This window comes from Lissotriton vulgaris, chromosome 9, assembly GCF_964263255.1.
Source record: "Lissotriton vulgaris chromosome 9, aLisVul1.2, whole genome shotgun sequence".
In the NCBI taxonomy this organism is placed as follows: domain Eukaryota; kingdom Metazoa; phylum Chordata; class Amphibia; order Caudata; family Salamandridae; genus Lissotriton; species Lissotriton vulgaris.
Genome location: NC_141697.1, coordinates 1,240,704,054 through 1,240,720,075, shown reverse-complemented (window position 1 = coordinate 1,240,720,075; position 16,022 = coordinate 1,240,704,054). Strand labels below are relative to the sequence as shown.

At 42.6% G+C, this 16,022-nt stretch overlaps 1 protein-coding gene across 1 annotated transcript in view; it reads right to left on the bottom strand.

Moving 5' to 3' along the window:
- Positions 1 to 16,022, bottom strand: part of STAB1 (stabilin 1) — a 756,575-nt gene that overhangs the window by 574,412 nt on the left and 166,141 nt on the right. The window contains exon 9 of the mRNA XM_086939405.1: positions 14,051 to 14,247. Within this exon, the coding sequence (XP_086795531.1) occupies positions 14,051 to 14,247 (197 nt within the window). The remainder of the gene's footprint in view (positions 1 to 14,050; positions 14,248 to 16,022) is intronic.

Below are 16,022 nucleotides of genomic sequence, written 5' to 3'. Positions count from 1 at the left end.
CAGATGTATAAGCTAATTTCCCACACTCACATGTATAACCAATTTACCCACACACAGATGTATGTCCTATTTTCCCACACACAGATGTATAAGCTAATTTCCCACACTCACATGTATAACCAATTTTTCCACACACAGATGTATATCCTATTTTCCCACACACAGATGTATGTCCTATTTTCCCACACACAGATGTATAAGCTAATTTCCCACACTCACATGTATAACCAATTTTCCCACACACAGATGTATATCCTATTTTCCCACACACAGATGTATAAGCTAATTTCCCACACTCACATGTATAACCAATTTACCCACACACAGATGTATATCCTATTTTCCCACAAACAGATGTATAAGCTAATTTCCCACACACAGATGTATATCCTATTTTCCCACAAACAGATGTATATCCTATTTTCCCACACACAGATGTATAAGCTAATTTCCCACACTCACATGTATAACCAATTTACCCACACACAGATGTATATCCTATTTTCCCACAAACAGATGTATAAGCTAATTTCCCACACACAGATGTATATCCTATTTTCCCACAAACAGATGTATATCCTATTTTCCCACACACAGATGTATAAGCTAATTTCCCACACTCACATGTATAACCAATTTACCCACACACAGATGTATATCCTATTTTCCCACAAACAGATGTATAAGCTAATTTCCCACACTCACATGTATAACCAATTTTTCCACACACAGATGTATATCCTATTTTCCCACACACAGATGTATGTCCTATTTTCCCACACACAGATGTATAAGCTAATTTCCCACACTCACATGTATAACCAATTTTCCCACACACAGATGTATATCCTATTTTCCCACACACAGATGTATAAGCTAATTTCCCACACTCACATGTATAACCAATTTACCCACACACAGATGTATATCCTATTTTCCCACAAACAGATGTATAAGCTAATTTCCCACACACAGATGTATATCCTATTTTCCCACAAACAGATGTATATCCTATTTTCCCACACACAGATGTATAAGCTAATTTCCCACACTCACATGTATAACCAATTTACCCACACACAGATGTATATCCTATTTTCCCACAAACAGAAGTATAAGCTAATTTCCCACACACAGATGTATATCCTATTTTCCCACAAACAGATGTATATCCTATTTTCCCACACACAGATGTATAAGCTAATTTCCCACACTCACATGTATAACCAATTTACCCACACACAGATGTATATCCTATTTTCCCACAAACAGATGTATAAGCTAATTTCCCCACACGCAGATGTATATCCTATTTTCCCACACACAGATGTATATCCTATTTTTCCACACACAGATGTATATCCTATTTTCCCACAAACAGATGTATAAGCTAATTTCCCACACACAGATGTATATACTATTTTTCCCACACGCAGATGTATATCCTATTTTCCCACACACAGATGTATAAGCTAATTTCCCACACTCACATGTATAACCTATTTTCCCACACACAGAGGTATAACCAATTTTCTCACACACAGATGTATATCCTATTTTTCCACACACAGATGTATAAGCTAATTTCCCACACACAGATGTATAACCTATTTTCCCACACACAGATGTATGTCCTATTTTCCCACAAACAGATGTATAAGCTATTTTCCCACACACAGATGTATGTCCTATTTTCCCACAAACAGATGTATATCCTATTTTCCCACAAACAGATGTATGTCCTATTTTCCCACAAACAGATGTATATCCTATTTTTCCACACACAGATGTATATCCTATTTTCCCACAAACAGATGTATAAGCTAATTTCCCCACACGCAGATGTATATCCTATTTTCCCACACACAGATGTATATACTATTTTTCCCACACGCAGATGTATATTCTATTTTTCCCACACACAGATGTATAAGCTAATTTCCCACACACAGATGTATAACCTATTTTCCCACGCACAGCTGTATAACCTATTTTCCCCACATACAGATGTATATCCTATTTTCCCACACACTGATGTATATCCTATTTTCCCACACATGGATGGATAACCTATTTTCCCACACGCAGATGTATAAGCTAATTTCCCCACACACAGATGTATATCCTATTTTCCCACATACAGATGTATATCCTATTTTCCCACACGCAGATGTATATGCTAATTTCCCCACACACAGATGTTTATCCTATTTTCCCACATACAGATGTATATCCTATTTTCCCACATACAGATGTATATCCTATTTTACCACACACAGATGTATAAGCTAATTTCCCCACACACAGATGTATATCCTATTTTCCCACACACAGATGTATATCCTATTTTCCCACACACAGATGTATACCTATATTCCCACACATATATGTATATCCTATTTTCCCACACACAGATGTATAAGCTAATTTCCCACACACAGATGTATAACCTATTTTCCCACACACAGATGTATGTCCTATTTTCCCACAAACAGATGTATAAGCTAATTTCCCACACTCACATGTATAACCTATTTTCCCACACACAGATGTATATCCTATTTTCCCACAAACAGATGTATGTCCTATTTTCCCACAAACAGATGTATATCCTATTTTTCTACACACAGATGTATATCCTATTTTCCCACAAACAGATGTATAAGCTAATTTCCCCACACGCAGATGTATATCCTATTTTCCCACACACAGATGTATATCCTATTTTCCCACACACAGATGTATATCCTATTTTCCCACACACAGATGTATACCTATATTCCCACACATATATGTATATCCTATTTTCCCACACACAGATGTATAAGCTAATTTCCCACACACAGATGTATAACCTATTTTCCCACACACAGATGTATATCCTATTTTCCCACACACAGATGTATATCCTATTTTCCCACACACAGATGTATACCTATATTCCCACACATATATGTATATCCTATTTTCCCACACACAGATGTATAAGCTAATTTCCCACACACAGATGTATAACCTATTTTCCCACACACAGATGTATGTCCTATTTTCCCACAAACAGATGTATAAGCTAATTTCCCCACACGCAGATGTATATCCTATTTTCCCACACACAGATGTATATCCTATTTTCCCACACACAGATGTATATCCTATTTTCCCACACACAGATGTATACCTATATTCCCACACATATATGTATATCCTATTTTCCCACATACAGATGTATAAGCTAATTTCCCACACACAGATGTATAACCTATTTTCCCACACACAGATGTATATCCTATTTTCCCACACACAGATGCATATCCTATTTTCCCACACACAGATATATACCTATATTCCCACACATATATGTATATCCTATTTTCCCACACACAGATGTATAAGCTAATTTCCCACACACAGATGTATAACCTATTTTCCCACACACAGATGTATGTCCTATTTTCCCACAAACAGATGTATAAGCTAATTTCCCCACACGCAGATGTATATCCTATTTTCCCACACACAGATGTATATCCTATTTTCCCACACACAGATGTATATCCTATTTTCCCACACACAGATGTATACCTATATTCCCACACATATATGTATATCCTATTTTCCCACACACAGATGTATAAGCTAATTTCCCACACACAGATGTATAACCTATTTTCCCACACACAGATGTATATCCTATTTTCCCACACACAGATGTATATCCTATTTTCCCACACACAGATGTATACCTATATTCCCACACATATATGTATATCCTATTTTCCCACACACAGATGTATAAGCTAATTTCCCACACACAGATGTATAACCTATTTTCCCACACACAGATGTATGTCCTATTTTCCCACAAACAGATGTATAAGCTAATTTCCCACACTCACATGTATAACCTATTTTCCCACACACAGATGTATATCCTATTTTCCCACAAACAGATGTATGTCCTATTTTCCCACAAACAGATGTATATCCTATTTTTCCACACACAGATGTATAAGCTAATTTCCCACACTCACATGTATAACCAATTTTTCCACACACAGATGTATATCCTATTTTCCCACACACAGATGTATGTCCTATTTTCCCACACACAGATGTATAAGCTAATTTCCCACACTCACATGTATAACCAATTTTCCCACACACAGATGTATATCCTATTTTTCCACACACAGATGTATATCCTATTTTCCCACAAACAGATGTATAAGCTAATTTCCCACACACAGATGTATATACTATTTTTCCCACACACAGATGTATATGCTAATTTCCCACACACAGATGTATAACCTATTTTCCCACACACAGATGTATATCCTATTTTCCCACACACAGATGTATATCCTATTTTCCCACACACAGATGTATACCTATATTCCCACACATATATGTATATCCTATTTTCCCACACACAGATGTATAAGCTAATTTCCCACACACAGATGTATAACCTATTTTCCCACACACAGATGTATGTCCTATTTTCCCACAAACAGATGTATAAGCTAATTTCCCACACTCACATGTATAACCTATTTTCCCACACACAGATGTATATCCTATTTTCCCACAAACAGATGTATGTCCTATTTTCCCACAAACAGATGTATATCCTATTTTTCCACACACAGATGTATAAGCTAATTTCCCACACTCACATGTATAACCAATTTTTTCACACACAGATGTATATCCTATTTTCCCACACACAGATGTATGTCCTATTTTCCCACACACAGATGTATAAGCTAATTTCCCACACTCACATGTATAACCAATTTTCCCACACACAGATGTATATCCTATTTTTCCACACACAGATGTATAAGCTAATTTCCCACACTCACATGTATAACCAATTTACCCACACACAGATGTATGTCCTATTTTCCCACACACAGATGTATAAGCTAATTTCCCACACTCACATGTATAACCAATTTTTCCACACACAGATGTATATCCTATTTTCCCACACACAGATGTATGTCCTATTTTCCCACACACAGATGTATAAGCTAATTTCCCACACTCACATGTATAACCAATTTTCCCACACACAGATGTATATCCTATTTTCCCACACACAGATGTATAAGCTAATTTCCCACACTCACATGTATAACCAATTTACCCACACACAGATGTATATCCTATTTTCCCACAAACAGATGTATAAGCTAATTTCCCACACACAGATGTATATCCTATTTTCCCACAAACAGATGTATATCCTATTTTCCCACACACAGATGTATAAGCTAATTTCCCACACTCACATGTATAACCAATTTACCCACACACAGATGTATATCCTATTTTCCCACAAACAGATGTATAAGCTAATTTCCCACACACAGATGTATATCCTATTTTCCCACAAACAGATGTATATCCTATTTTCCCACACACAGATGTATAAGCTAATTTCCCACACTCACATGTATAACCAATTTACCCACACACAGATGTATATCCTATTTTCCCACAAACAGATGTATAAGCTAATTTCCCACACTCACATGTATAACCAATTTTTCCACACACAGATGTATATCCTATTTTCCCACACACAGATGTATGTCCTATTTTCCCACACACAGATGTATAAGCTAATTTCCCACACTCACATGTATAACCAATTTTCCCACACACAGATGTATATCCTATTTTCCCACACACAGATGTATACCTATATTCCCACACATATATGTATATCCTATTTTCCCACACACAGATGTATAAGCTAATTTCCCACACACAGATGTATAACCTATTTTCCCACACACAGATGTATGTCCTATTTTCCCACAAACAGATGTATAAGCTAATTTCCCACACTCACATGTATAACCTATTTTCCCACACACAGATGTATATCCTATTTTCCCACAAACAGATGTATGTCCTATTTTCCCACAAACAGATGTATATCCTATTTTTCTACACACAGATGTATATCCTATTTTCCCACAAACAGATGTATAAGCTAATTTCCCCACACGCAGATGTATATCCTATTTTCCCACACACAGATGTATATCCTATTTTCCCACACACAGATGTATATCCTATTTTCCCACACACAGATGTATACCTATATTCCCACACATATATGTATATCCTATTTTCCCACACACAGATGTATAAGCTAATTTCCCACACACAGATGTATAACCTATTTTCCCACACACAGATGTATATCCTATTTTCCCACACACAGATGTATATCCTATTTTCCCACACACAGATGTATACCTATATTCCCACACATATATGTATATCCTATTTTCCCACACACAGATGTATAAGCTAATTTCCCACACACAGATGTATAACCTATTTTCCCACACACAGATGTATGTCCTATTTTCCCACAAACAGATGTATAAGCTAATTTCCCCACACGCAGATGTATATCCTATTTTCCCACACACAGATGTATATCCTATTTTCCCACACACAGATGTATATCCTATTTTCCCACACACAGATGTATACCTATATTCCCACACATATATGTATATCCTATTTTCCCACATACAGATGTATAAGCTAATTTCCCACACACAGATGTATAACCTATTTTCCCACACACAGATGTATATCCTATTTTCCCACACACAGATGCATATCCTATTTTCCCACACACAGATATATACCTATATTCCCACACATATATGTATATCCTATTTTCCCACACACAGATGTATAAGCTAATTTCCCACACACAGATGTATAACCTATTTTCCCACACACAGATGTATGTCCTATTTTCCCACAAACAGATGTATAAGCTAATTTCCCCACACGCAGATGTATATCCTATTTTCCCACACACAGATGTATATCCTATTTTCCCACACACAGATGTATATCCTATTTTCCCACACACAGATGTATACCTATATTCCCACACATATATGTATATCCTATTTTCCCACACACAGATGTATAAGCTAATTTCCCACACACAGATGTATAACCTATTTTCCCACACACAGATGTATATCCTATTTTCCCACACACAGATGTATATCCTATTTTCCCACACACAGATGTATACCTATATTCCCACACATATATGTATATCCTATTTTCCCACACACAGATGTATAAGCTAATTTCCCACACACAGATGTATAACCTATTTTCCCACACACAGATGTATGTCCTATTTTCCCACAAACAGATGTATAAGCTAATTTCCCACACTCACATGTATAACCTATTTTCCCACACACAGATGTATATCCTATTTTCCCACAAACAGATGTATGTCCTATTTTCCCACAAACAGATGTATATCCTATTTTTCCACACACAGATGTATAAGCTAATTTCCCACACTCACATGTATAACCAATTTTTCCACACACAGATGTATATCCTATTTTCCCACACACAGATGTATGTCCTATTTTCCCACACACAGATGTATAAGCTAATTTCCCACACTCACATGTATAACCAATTTTCCCACACACAGATGTATATCCTATTTTTCCACACACAGATGTATATCCTATTTTCCCACAAACAGATGTATAAGCTAATTTCCCACACACAGATGTATATACTATTTTTCCCACACACAGATGTATATGCTAATTTCCCACACACAGATGTATAACCTATTTTCCCACACACAGATGTATATCCTATTTTCCCACACACAGATGTATATCCTATTTTCCCACACACAGATGTATACCTATACACCGGACAACAGGACCTCCTTCAAACTTGCCACCCGGAAACACCACCAGCTGATCCGCGCCGCCAAGAAAACAGCATTCAAGGACCGGTTGGACAACAACGCACACAACTGCAAGGAACTCTTCAACATCGTCAAAGAGCTTTCCAACCCCAGCGCAGGAAACAACGACATCACCCCATCGCAAGACCTCTGCAACTCCCTGGCTTCATACTTCCACAACAAGATCGCGGACATACACAACAGCTTCAACAACCAACCAACGCACACCATGACCGAACAACCACCCCCCACCACCACCCTCCGCGCCTGGACCCCGATCAGCACCGAAGACACCATCCGCACGATGAACTCCATCCACTCCGGATCACCGACCGACCCCTGCCCTCACCACGTCTTCAACAAAGCCGACGCTGTCATCGCACCCCACCTGCGAGACATCATCAACACATCCCTCGACACCACCATCTTCCCCGAGAGCTGGAAACACGCCGAACTCAGCGCCCTACTCAAGAAACCAACAGCGGACCCCACCGACCTCAAGAATTACCGCCCCATCTCGCTCCTCCCGTTTCCAGCCAAAGTCATCGAGAAGACCGTCAACAAGCAGATGGCCGCTTTCCTCGAGACGAACGGATCCCTCGACCCCTCACAGTCCGGCTTCCGAGCCAACCACAGCACCGAGACCGCCCTCATCGCCGCCACCGACGACATCCGAGCCCTGATGGACAATGGAGAAACAGCGGCCCTCATCCTCCTAGACCTCTCCGCGGCATTCGACACGGTCTGCCACCGCACCCTAGTACGGCGCCTCAGCAACGTCGGAATCCAGGACAAGGCGCTGGAGTGGATCACCTCCTTCCTCGACGGGAGAACACAGAGAGTCCGCCTACCACCGTACAAGTCAGAGGCCACCGAAGTCATCTGCGGCGTCCCCCAAGGATCATCTCTGAGCCCCACCCTCTTCAACGTCTACATGAGCCCCCTCGCGGCCATCGTACGCAAACACAACCTCAGCATAATCTCCTACGCCGACGACACCCAGCTGATCCTCTCCCTGACCAACGACCCCGCCGCCGCCAGAGCCAACCTGCACGAAGGGATGAAAGAGGTAGCCGAGTGAATGACGACCAGCCGCCTGAAACTGAACTCGGACAAGACGGAGGTCCTCATCCTGGGCTCCTCTCCCTCCGCCTGGGACGACTCCTGGTGGCCTCCCGCCCTGGGCACCGCACCCAAACCGACAGACCATGCACGCAACCTGGGCTTCATCCTGGACTCCTCCCTCTCCATGACCAGGCAAGTCAACAACGTCTCCTCGGCATGCTTCAACATCCTACGCATGCTACGGAAGATCTTCTGGTGGATCCCCACCGAGACCAGGAAGACCGTCACCCAGGCCCTCGTCACCAGCCGACTGGACTACGGCAACGCCCTCTACGCCGGGACCACCGCCAAGCTCCAGAAGAGACTCCAGCGGATCCAGAACGCCTCAGCCAGACTCATCCTCGACATCCCACGAACCAGCCACATCTCCGGACATCTGCGAGACCTTCACTGGCTCCCCGTCAACAAAAGAATCACCTTCCGCCTCCTCACCCACGCACACAAAGCCCTACACGACCAAGGCCCGAGCTACCTCAACAGCCGAGTCAACTTCTACGCTCCCAAACGCCACCTCCGATCAGCCAACCACGCCCTCGCCGCCGTCCCCCGCATCCGAAGAGCGACTACAGGAGGAAGGTCCTTCTCCCACCTGGCCGCCAAGACCTGGAACTCCCTCCCGACCGACCTGCGCCTGACCCAAGACCACCTCTCCTTCAGGAAGAAGCTGAAGACCTGGCTGTTCGAGCAGTAGCGGCTCCCCCCCCCCCCAGCGCCTTGAGACCCCACGGGTATGTAGCGCGCTTTATAAGTGTCACTGATTGATTGATTGATTATATTCCCACACATATATGTATATCCTATTTTCCCACACACAGATGTATAAGCTAATTTCCCACACACAGATGTATAACCTATTTTCCCACACACAGATGTATGTCCTATTTTCCCACAAACAGATGTATAAGCTAATTTCCCACACTCACATGTATAACCTATTTTCCCACACACAGATGTATATCCTATTTTCCCACAAACAGATGTATGTCCTATTTCCCACAAACAGATGTATATCCTATTTTTCCACACACAGATGTATAAGCTAATTTCCCACACTCACATGTATAACCAATTTTTTCACACACAGATGTATATCCTATTTTCCCACACACAGATGTATGTCCTATTTTCCCACACACAGATGTATAAGCTAATTTCCCACACTCACATGTATAACCAATTTTCCCACACACAGATGTATATCCTATTTTTCCACACACAGATGTATAAGCTAATTTCCCACACTCACATGTATAACCAATTTACCCACACACAGATGTATGTCCTATTTTCCCACACACAGATGTATAAGCTAATTTCCCACACTCACATGTATAACCAATTTTTCCACACACAGATGTATATCCTATTTTCCCACACACAGATGTATGTCCTATTTTCCCACACACAGATGTATAAGCTAATTTCCCACACTCACATGTATAACCAATTTTCCCACACACAGATGTATATCCTATTTTCCCACACACAGATGTATAAGCTAATTTCCCACACTCACATGTATAACCAATTTACCCACACACAGATGTATATCCTATTTTCCCACAAACAGATGTATAAGCTAATTTCCCACACACAGATGTATATCCTATTTTCCCACAAACAGATGTATATCCTATTTTCCCACACACAGATGTATAAGCTAATTTCCCACACTCACATGTATAACCAATTTACCCACACACAGATGTATATCCTATTTTCCCACAAACAGATGTATAAGCTAATTTCCCACACACAGATGTATATCCTATTTTCCCACAAACAGATGTATATCCTATTTTCCCACACACAGATGTATAAGCTAATTTCCCACACTCACATGTATAACCAATTTACCCACACACAGATGTATATCCTATTTTCCCACAAACAGATGTATAAGCTAATTTCCCACACTCACATGTATAACCAATTTTTCCACACACAGATGTATATCCTATTTTCCCACACACAGATGTATGTCCTATTTTCCCACACACAGATGTATAAGCTAATTTCCCACACTCACATGTATAACCAATTTTCCCACACACAGATGTATATCCTATTTTCCCACACACAGATGTATAAGCTAATTTCCCACACTCACATGTATAACCAATTTACCCACACACAGATGTATATCCTATTTTCCCACAAACAGATGTATAAGCTAATTTCCCACACACAGATGTATATCCTATTTTCCCACAAACAGATGTATATCCTATTTTCCCACACACAGATGTATAAGCTAATTTCCCACACTCACATGTATAACCAATTTACCCACACACAGATGTATATCCTATTTTCCCACAAACAGAAGTATAAGCTAATTTCCCACACACAGATGTATATCCTATTTTCCCACAAACAGATGTATATCCTATTTTCCCACACACAGATGTATAAGCTAATTTCCCACACTCACATGTATAACCAATTTACCCACACACAGATGTATATCCTATTTTCCCACAAACAGATGTATAAGCTAATTTCCCACACTCACATGTATAACCAATTTTTCCACACACAGATGTATATCCTATTTTCCCACACACAGATGTATGTCCTATTTTCCCACACACAGATGTATAAGCTAATTTCCCACACTCACATGTATAACCAATTTTCCCACACACAGATGTATATCCTATTTTCCCACACACAGATGTATAAGCTAATTTCCCACACTCACATGTATAACCAATTTACCCACACACAGATGTATATCCTATTTTCCCACAAACAGATGTATAAGCTAATTTCCCACACTCACATGTATAACCAATTTTTCCACACACAGATGTATATCCTATTTTCCCACACACAGATGTATAAGCTAATTTCCCACACTCACATGTATAACCAATTTTCCCACACACAGATGTATATCCTATTTTCCCACACACAGATGTATAAGCTAATTTCCCACACTCACATGTATAACCAATTTACCCACACACAGATGTATATCCTATTTTCCCACAAACAGATGTATAAGCTAATTTCCCACACTCACATGTATAACCAATTTACCCACACACAGATGTATATCCTATTTTCCCACAAACAGATGTATAACCTATTTTCCCACATACAGATGTATATCCTATTTTTCCCACACGCAGCTGTATAACACACTTTTCCGATGCACAAGGGCACCGCTTACTGGTCCCACATTGATCTATGATCCACTGTTGCCAAACATTGGTGTCTCACTCACTTTTCCCCACACACTGATGTCTAACTCCATGGGCCCAAAAACAGATTTACATTATAACTCGCTGTTCCCTGTAGGAAGTTCGATCTATCCCACACACAAATATATTTCCCTTTTCCCACACACTCGGGTACACTTGACTTTACCTGTGCAGTTGTGAACCAGACTATACCCACAGATACACAGCACACAGTACCCAATGCAGGTGAAAACCCACTTTCCAATACCCTTACATCTAACTCAGTGTATGTACGCACAGATGTGTAAATCACTGTTCCCACACACAGGTGTATAGATAAGTTTACTTGCACCCAAGTTTACTTGCACCCTGGAGCATAACTCCCTGTGCTGGTAGACAAATGTATAACTTAGTGCTTCAACGCATAAGGGTATAATTCACCATCCCTCACCCTGCGGCATAACTCACTGTTCCCACACAGGTATATAAATCATTGTACCCACACACATATGTATCAATTGTTGTTCCCATACACAGGTGTATGACTCACTTGCCCTGCACCCTAGTGTACCCACACACAGGTGCATAACTCGCTGTCCCCACACACAGGTGTAGAACTCGCTGCCCCCACACGCAGGTGTATAAGTCACTGTCCCCACACACAGGTGTATAACTCACTGTCCCCACACACAGGTGTATAACACACTGTCCCCAAACACAGGTGTATAAGTCGCTGTCCCAACACACACAGGTGTATAACTCGCTGTCCCCACACACAGGTGTATAACTCGCTGTCTCCACACCCAGGTGTATGACTCACTGTCCCCAAACACAGGTGTATAACTCACTGTCCCCACACTTAGGTGTATGAGTCACTGTCCCCATACACAGGTGTATAACACGCTGAAACCAAACACAGGTGTATAACTCGGTGTCCCCACACACAGGTGTATAACTCGCTGACCCCACACACAGTTGTATAACTCGCTGTCCCCACACACAGTTGTATAACTCGCTGTCCCCACACACAGGTGTATGACTCGCTGTCCCCACACACAGGTGTATGAGTCTCTGTCCCCACACACAGGTGTATAACTGGCTGTCTCCACACACAGGTGTAAAAGTCACTGTCCCCACACACAGGTGTATAGCTCGCTGTCTCCACACACAGGTGTATATCTCGCTGTCTCCACAAACATGTGTATAAGTCGCTGTCCCCAAACACAGGTGTATAACTCGCTGTCTCCACACACAGGTGGATATCTCGCTGTCTCCACACACAGGTGTATAAGTGGCTGTCCCCAAACACAGGTGTATATCTCGCTGTCCATACACACAGGTGTATGAGTGTATGAGGTGTATGAGTCGCTGCCCCCACACTCAGGTGTATGACTCGCTGTCCCCACACACAGGTGTATGAGTCTCTGTCCCCACACACAGGTGTATAACTGGCTGTCTCCACACACAGGTGTATAAGTCACTGTCCCCACACAGAGGTGTATAACTCGCTGTCTCCACACACAGGTGTATATCTCGCTGTCTCCACAAACATGTGTATAAGTCGCTGTACCCAAACACAGGTGTATAACTCGCTGTCTCCACACATAGGTGTAGAACTTGCTTCCCCCACACACAGGTGTATAAGTCACTGTCCCCTCACATAGGTGTATAACTCGCTGTCCCCACACACAGGTGTATAACTTGCTGTCTCCACACACAGGTGTATAACTCGCTGTCTCCACACACAGGTGTATAACTTGCTGTCTCCACACACAGGTGGATATCTCGCTGTCTCCACACACAGGTGTATAAGTCGCTGTCTCCACACACAGGTGTAGAACTTGCTGCCCCCACACGCAGGTGTATAAGTCACTGTCCCCACACACATGTGTATATCTTGCTGTCCCCACACACAGGTGTATAACTAGCTGCCCCCAAACACAGGTGTGACACTCACCTTGCCTGGAGCTTCATAAACACATGTGGTTGAGTTGCTCGGGCAGCCCCCGTTCTGCACGGCACAAGGGTTGATGGGAATGCACACCTTGCCATCTCCTTGGTAGCCAGATTTGCAGGTACAAGTTGGTTGGCTTCTCCCAGTGTCACTGCAGAGGGCGTATGGTGAACAGGGTGATGTGAGGCAGGGGTTCTGGCCTAGAAGTAAAGACAAGCCGTGTGTGAGGGCGTGGCTACAAACAGGTGCCTGGAAGTAAAGACAAGCCTTGTGTGAGGGCGTGGCTATAAACAGGTGCCTGGAAGTAAAGACAAGCCTTGAGTGAGGGCGTGGCTATAAACAGGTGTCTGAAAGTAAAGACAAACCGTGTGTGAGGGCGTGGCTATAAACAGGTGTCTGAAAGTAAAGACAAACCGTGTGTGAGGGCCTGGCTACAAACAGATGTCTGGAAGTAAAGACAAGCCGTGTGTGAGGGCGTGGCTACAAACAGGTGCCTGGAAGTAAAGACAAGCCTTGTGTGAGGGCGTGGCTACAAACAGGTGCCTGGAAGTAAAGACAAGCCTTGTGTGAGAGCCTGGCTATAAACAGGTGTCTGAAAGTAAAGACAAGCCGTGTGTGAGGGCGTGGCTACAAACAGATGTCTGGAAGTAAAGACAAGCCGTGTGTGAGGGCGTGGCTACAAACAGGTGCCTGGAAGTAAAGACCAGCTGTGTGTGAGGGCGTGGCTACAAACAGGTGCCTGGAAGTAAAGACAAGCCTTGTGTGAGGGCGTGGCTATAAACAGGTGTCTGAAAGTAAAGACAAGCCGTGTGTGAGGGCGTGGCTACAAACAGGTGCCTGGAAGTAAAGACAAGCCTTGTGTGAGGGCGTGGCTATAAACAGGTGTCTGAAAGTAAAGACAAACCGTGTGTGAGGGCGTGGCTATAAACAGGTGTCTGAAAGTAAAGACAAACCGTGTGTGAGGGCCTGGCTACAAACAGATGTCTGGAAGTAAAGACAAGCCCTGTGTGAGGGCGTGGCTACAAACAGGTGCCTGGAAGTAAAGACAAGCCTTGTGTGAGGGCGTGGCTATAAACAGGTGTCTGAAAGTAAAGACAAGCCGTGTGTGAGGGCGTGGCTACAAACAGATGTCTGGAAGTAAAGACAAGCCGTGTATGAGGGCGTGGCTACAAACAGGTGCCTGGAAGTAAAGACCAGCTGTGTGTGAGGGCGTGGCTACAAACAGGTGCCTGGAAGTAAAGACAAGCCTTGTGTGAGGGCGTGGCTATAAACAGGTGTCTGAAAGTAAAGACAAGCCGTGTGTGAGGGCGTGGCTACAAACAGATGTCTGGAAGTAAAGACAAGCCGTGTGTGAGGGCGTGGCTACAAACAGGTGCCTGGAAGTAAAGACAACCCTTGGTTGAGGGTGTGGCTACAAACAGGTGCCTGGAAGTAAAGACAAGCCGTGTGTGAGGGCGTGGCTACAAACAGGTGCCTGGAAGTAAAGACAAGCTGTGTGTGAGGGCGTGGCTAAAAACAGGTGTCTGAAAGTAAAGACAAACCGTGTGTGAGGGCCTGGCTACAAACAGGTGCCTGGAAGTAAAGACCAGCTGTGTGTGAGGGTGTGGCTATAAACAGGTGCCTGGAAGTAAAGACAACCCTTGGTTGAGGGTGTGGCCATAAACAGGTGCCTGGAAGTAAAGACAAGCTGTGTGTGAGGGCGTGGCTATAAACAGGTGCCTGGAAGTAAAGACAAGCCGTGTGTGAGGGCGTGGCTACAAACAGGTGCCTGGAAGTAAAGACAAGCCGTGTGTGAGGGCGTGGCTACAAACAGGTGCCTGGAAGTAAAGACAAGCTGTGTGTGAGGGCGTGGCTAAAAACAGGTGTCTGAAAGTAAAGACAAACCGTGTGTGAGGGCCTGGCTACAAACAGGTGCCTGGAAGTAAAGACCAGCTGTGTGTGAGGGTGTGGCTATAAACAGGTGCCTGGAAGTAAA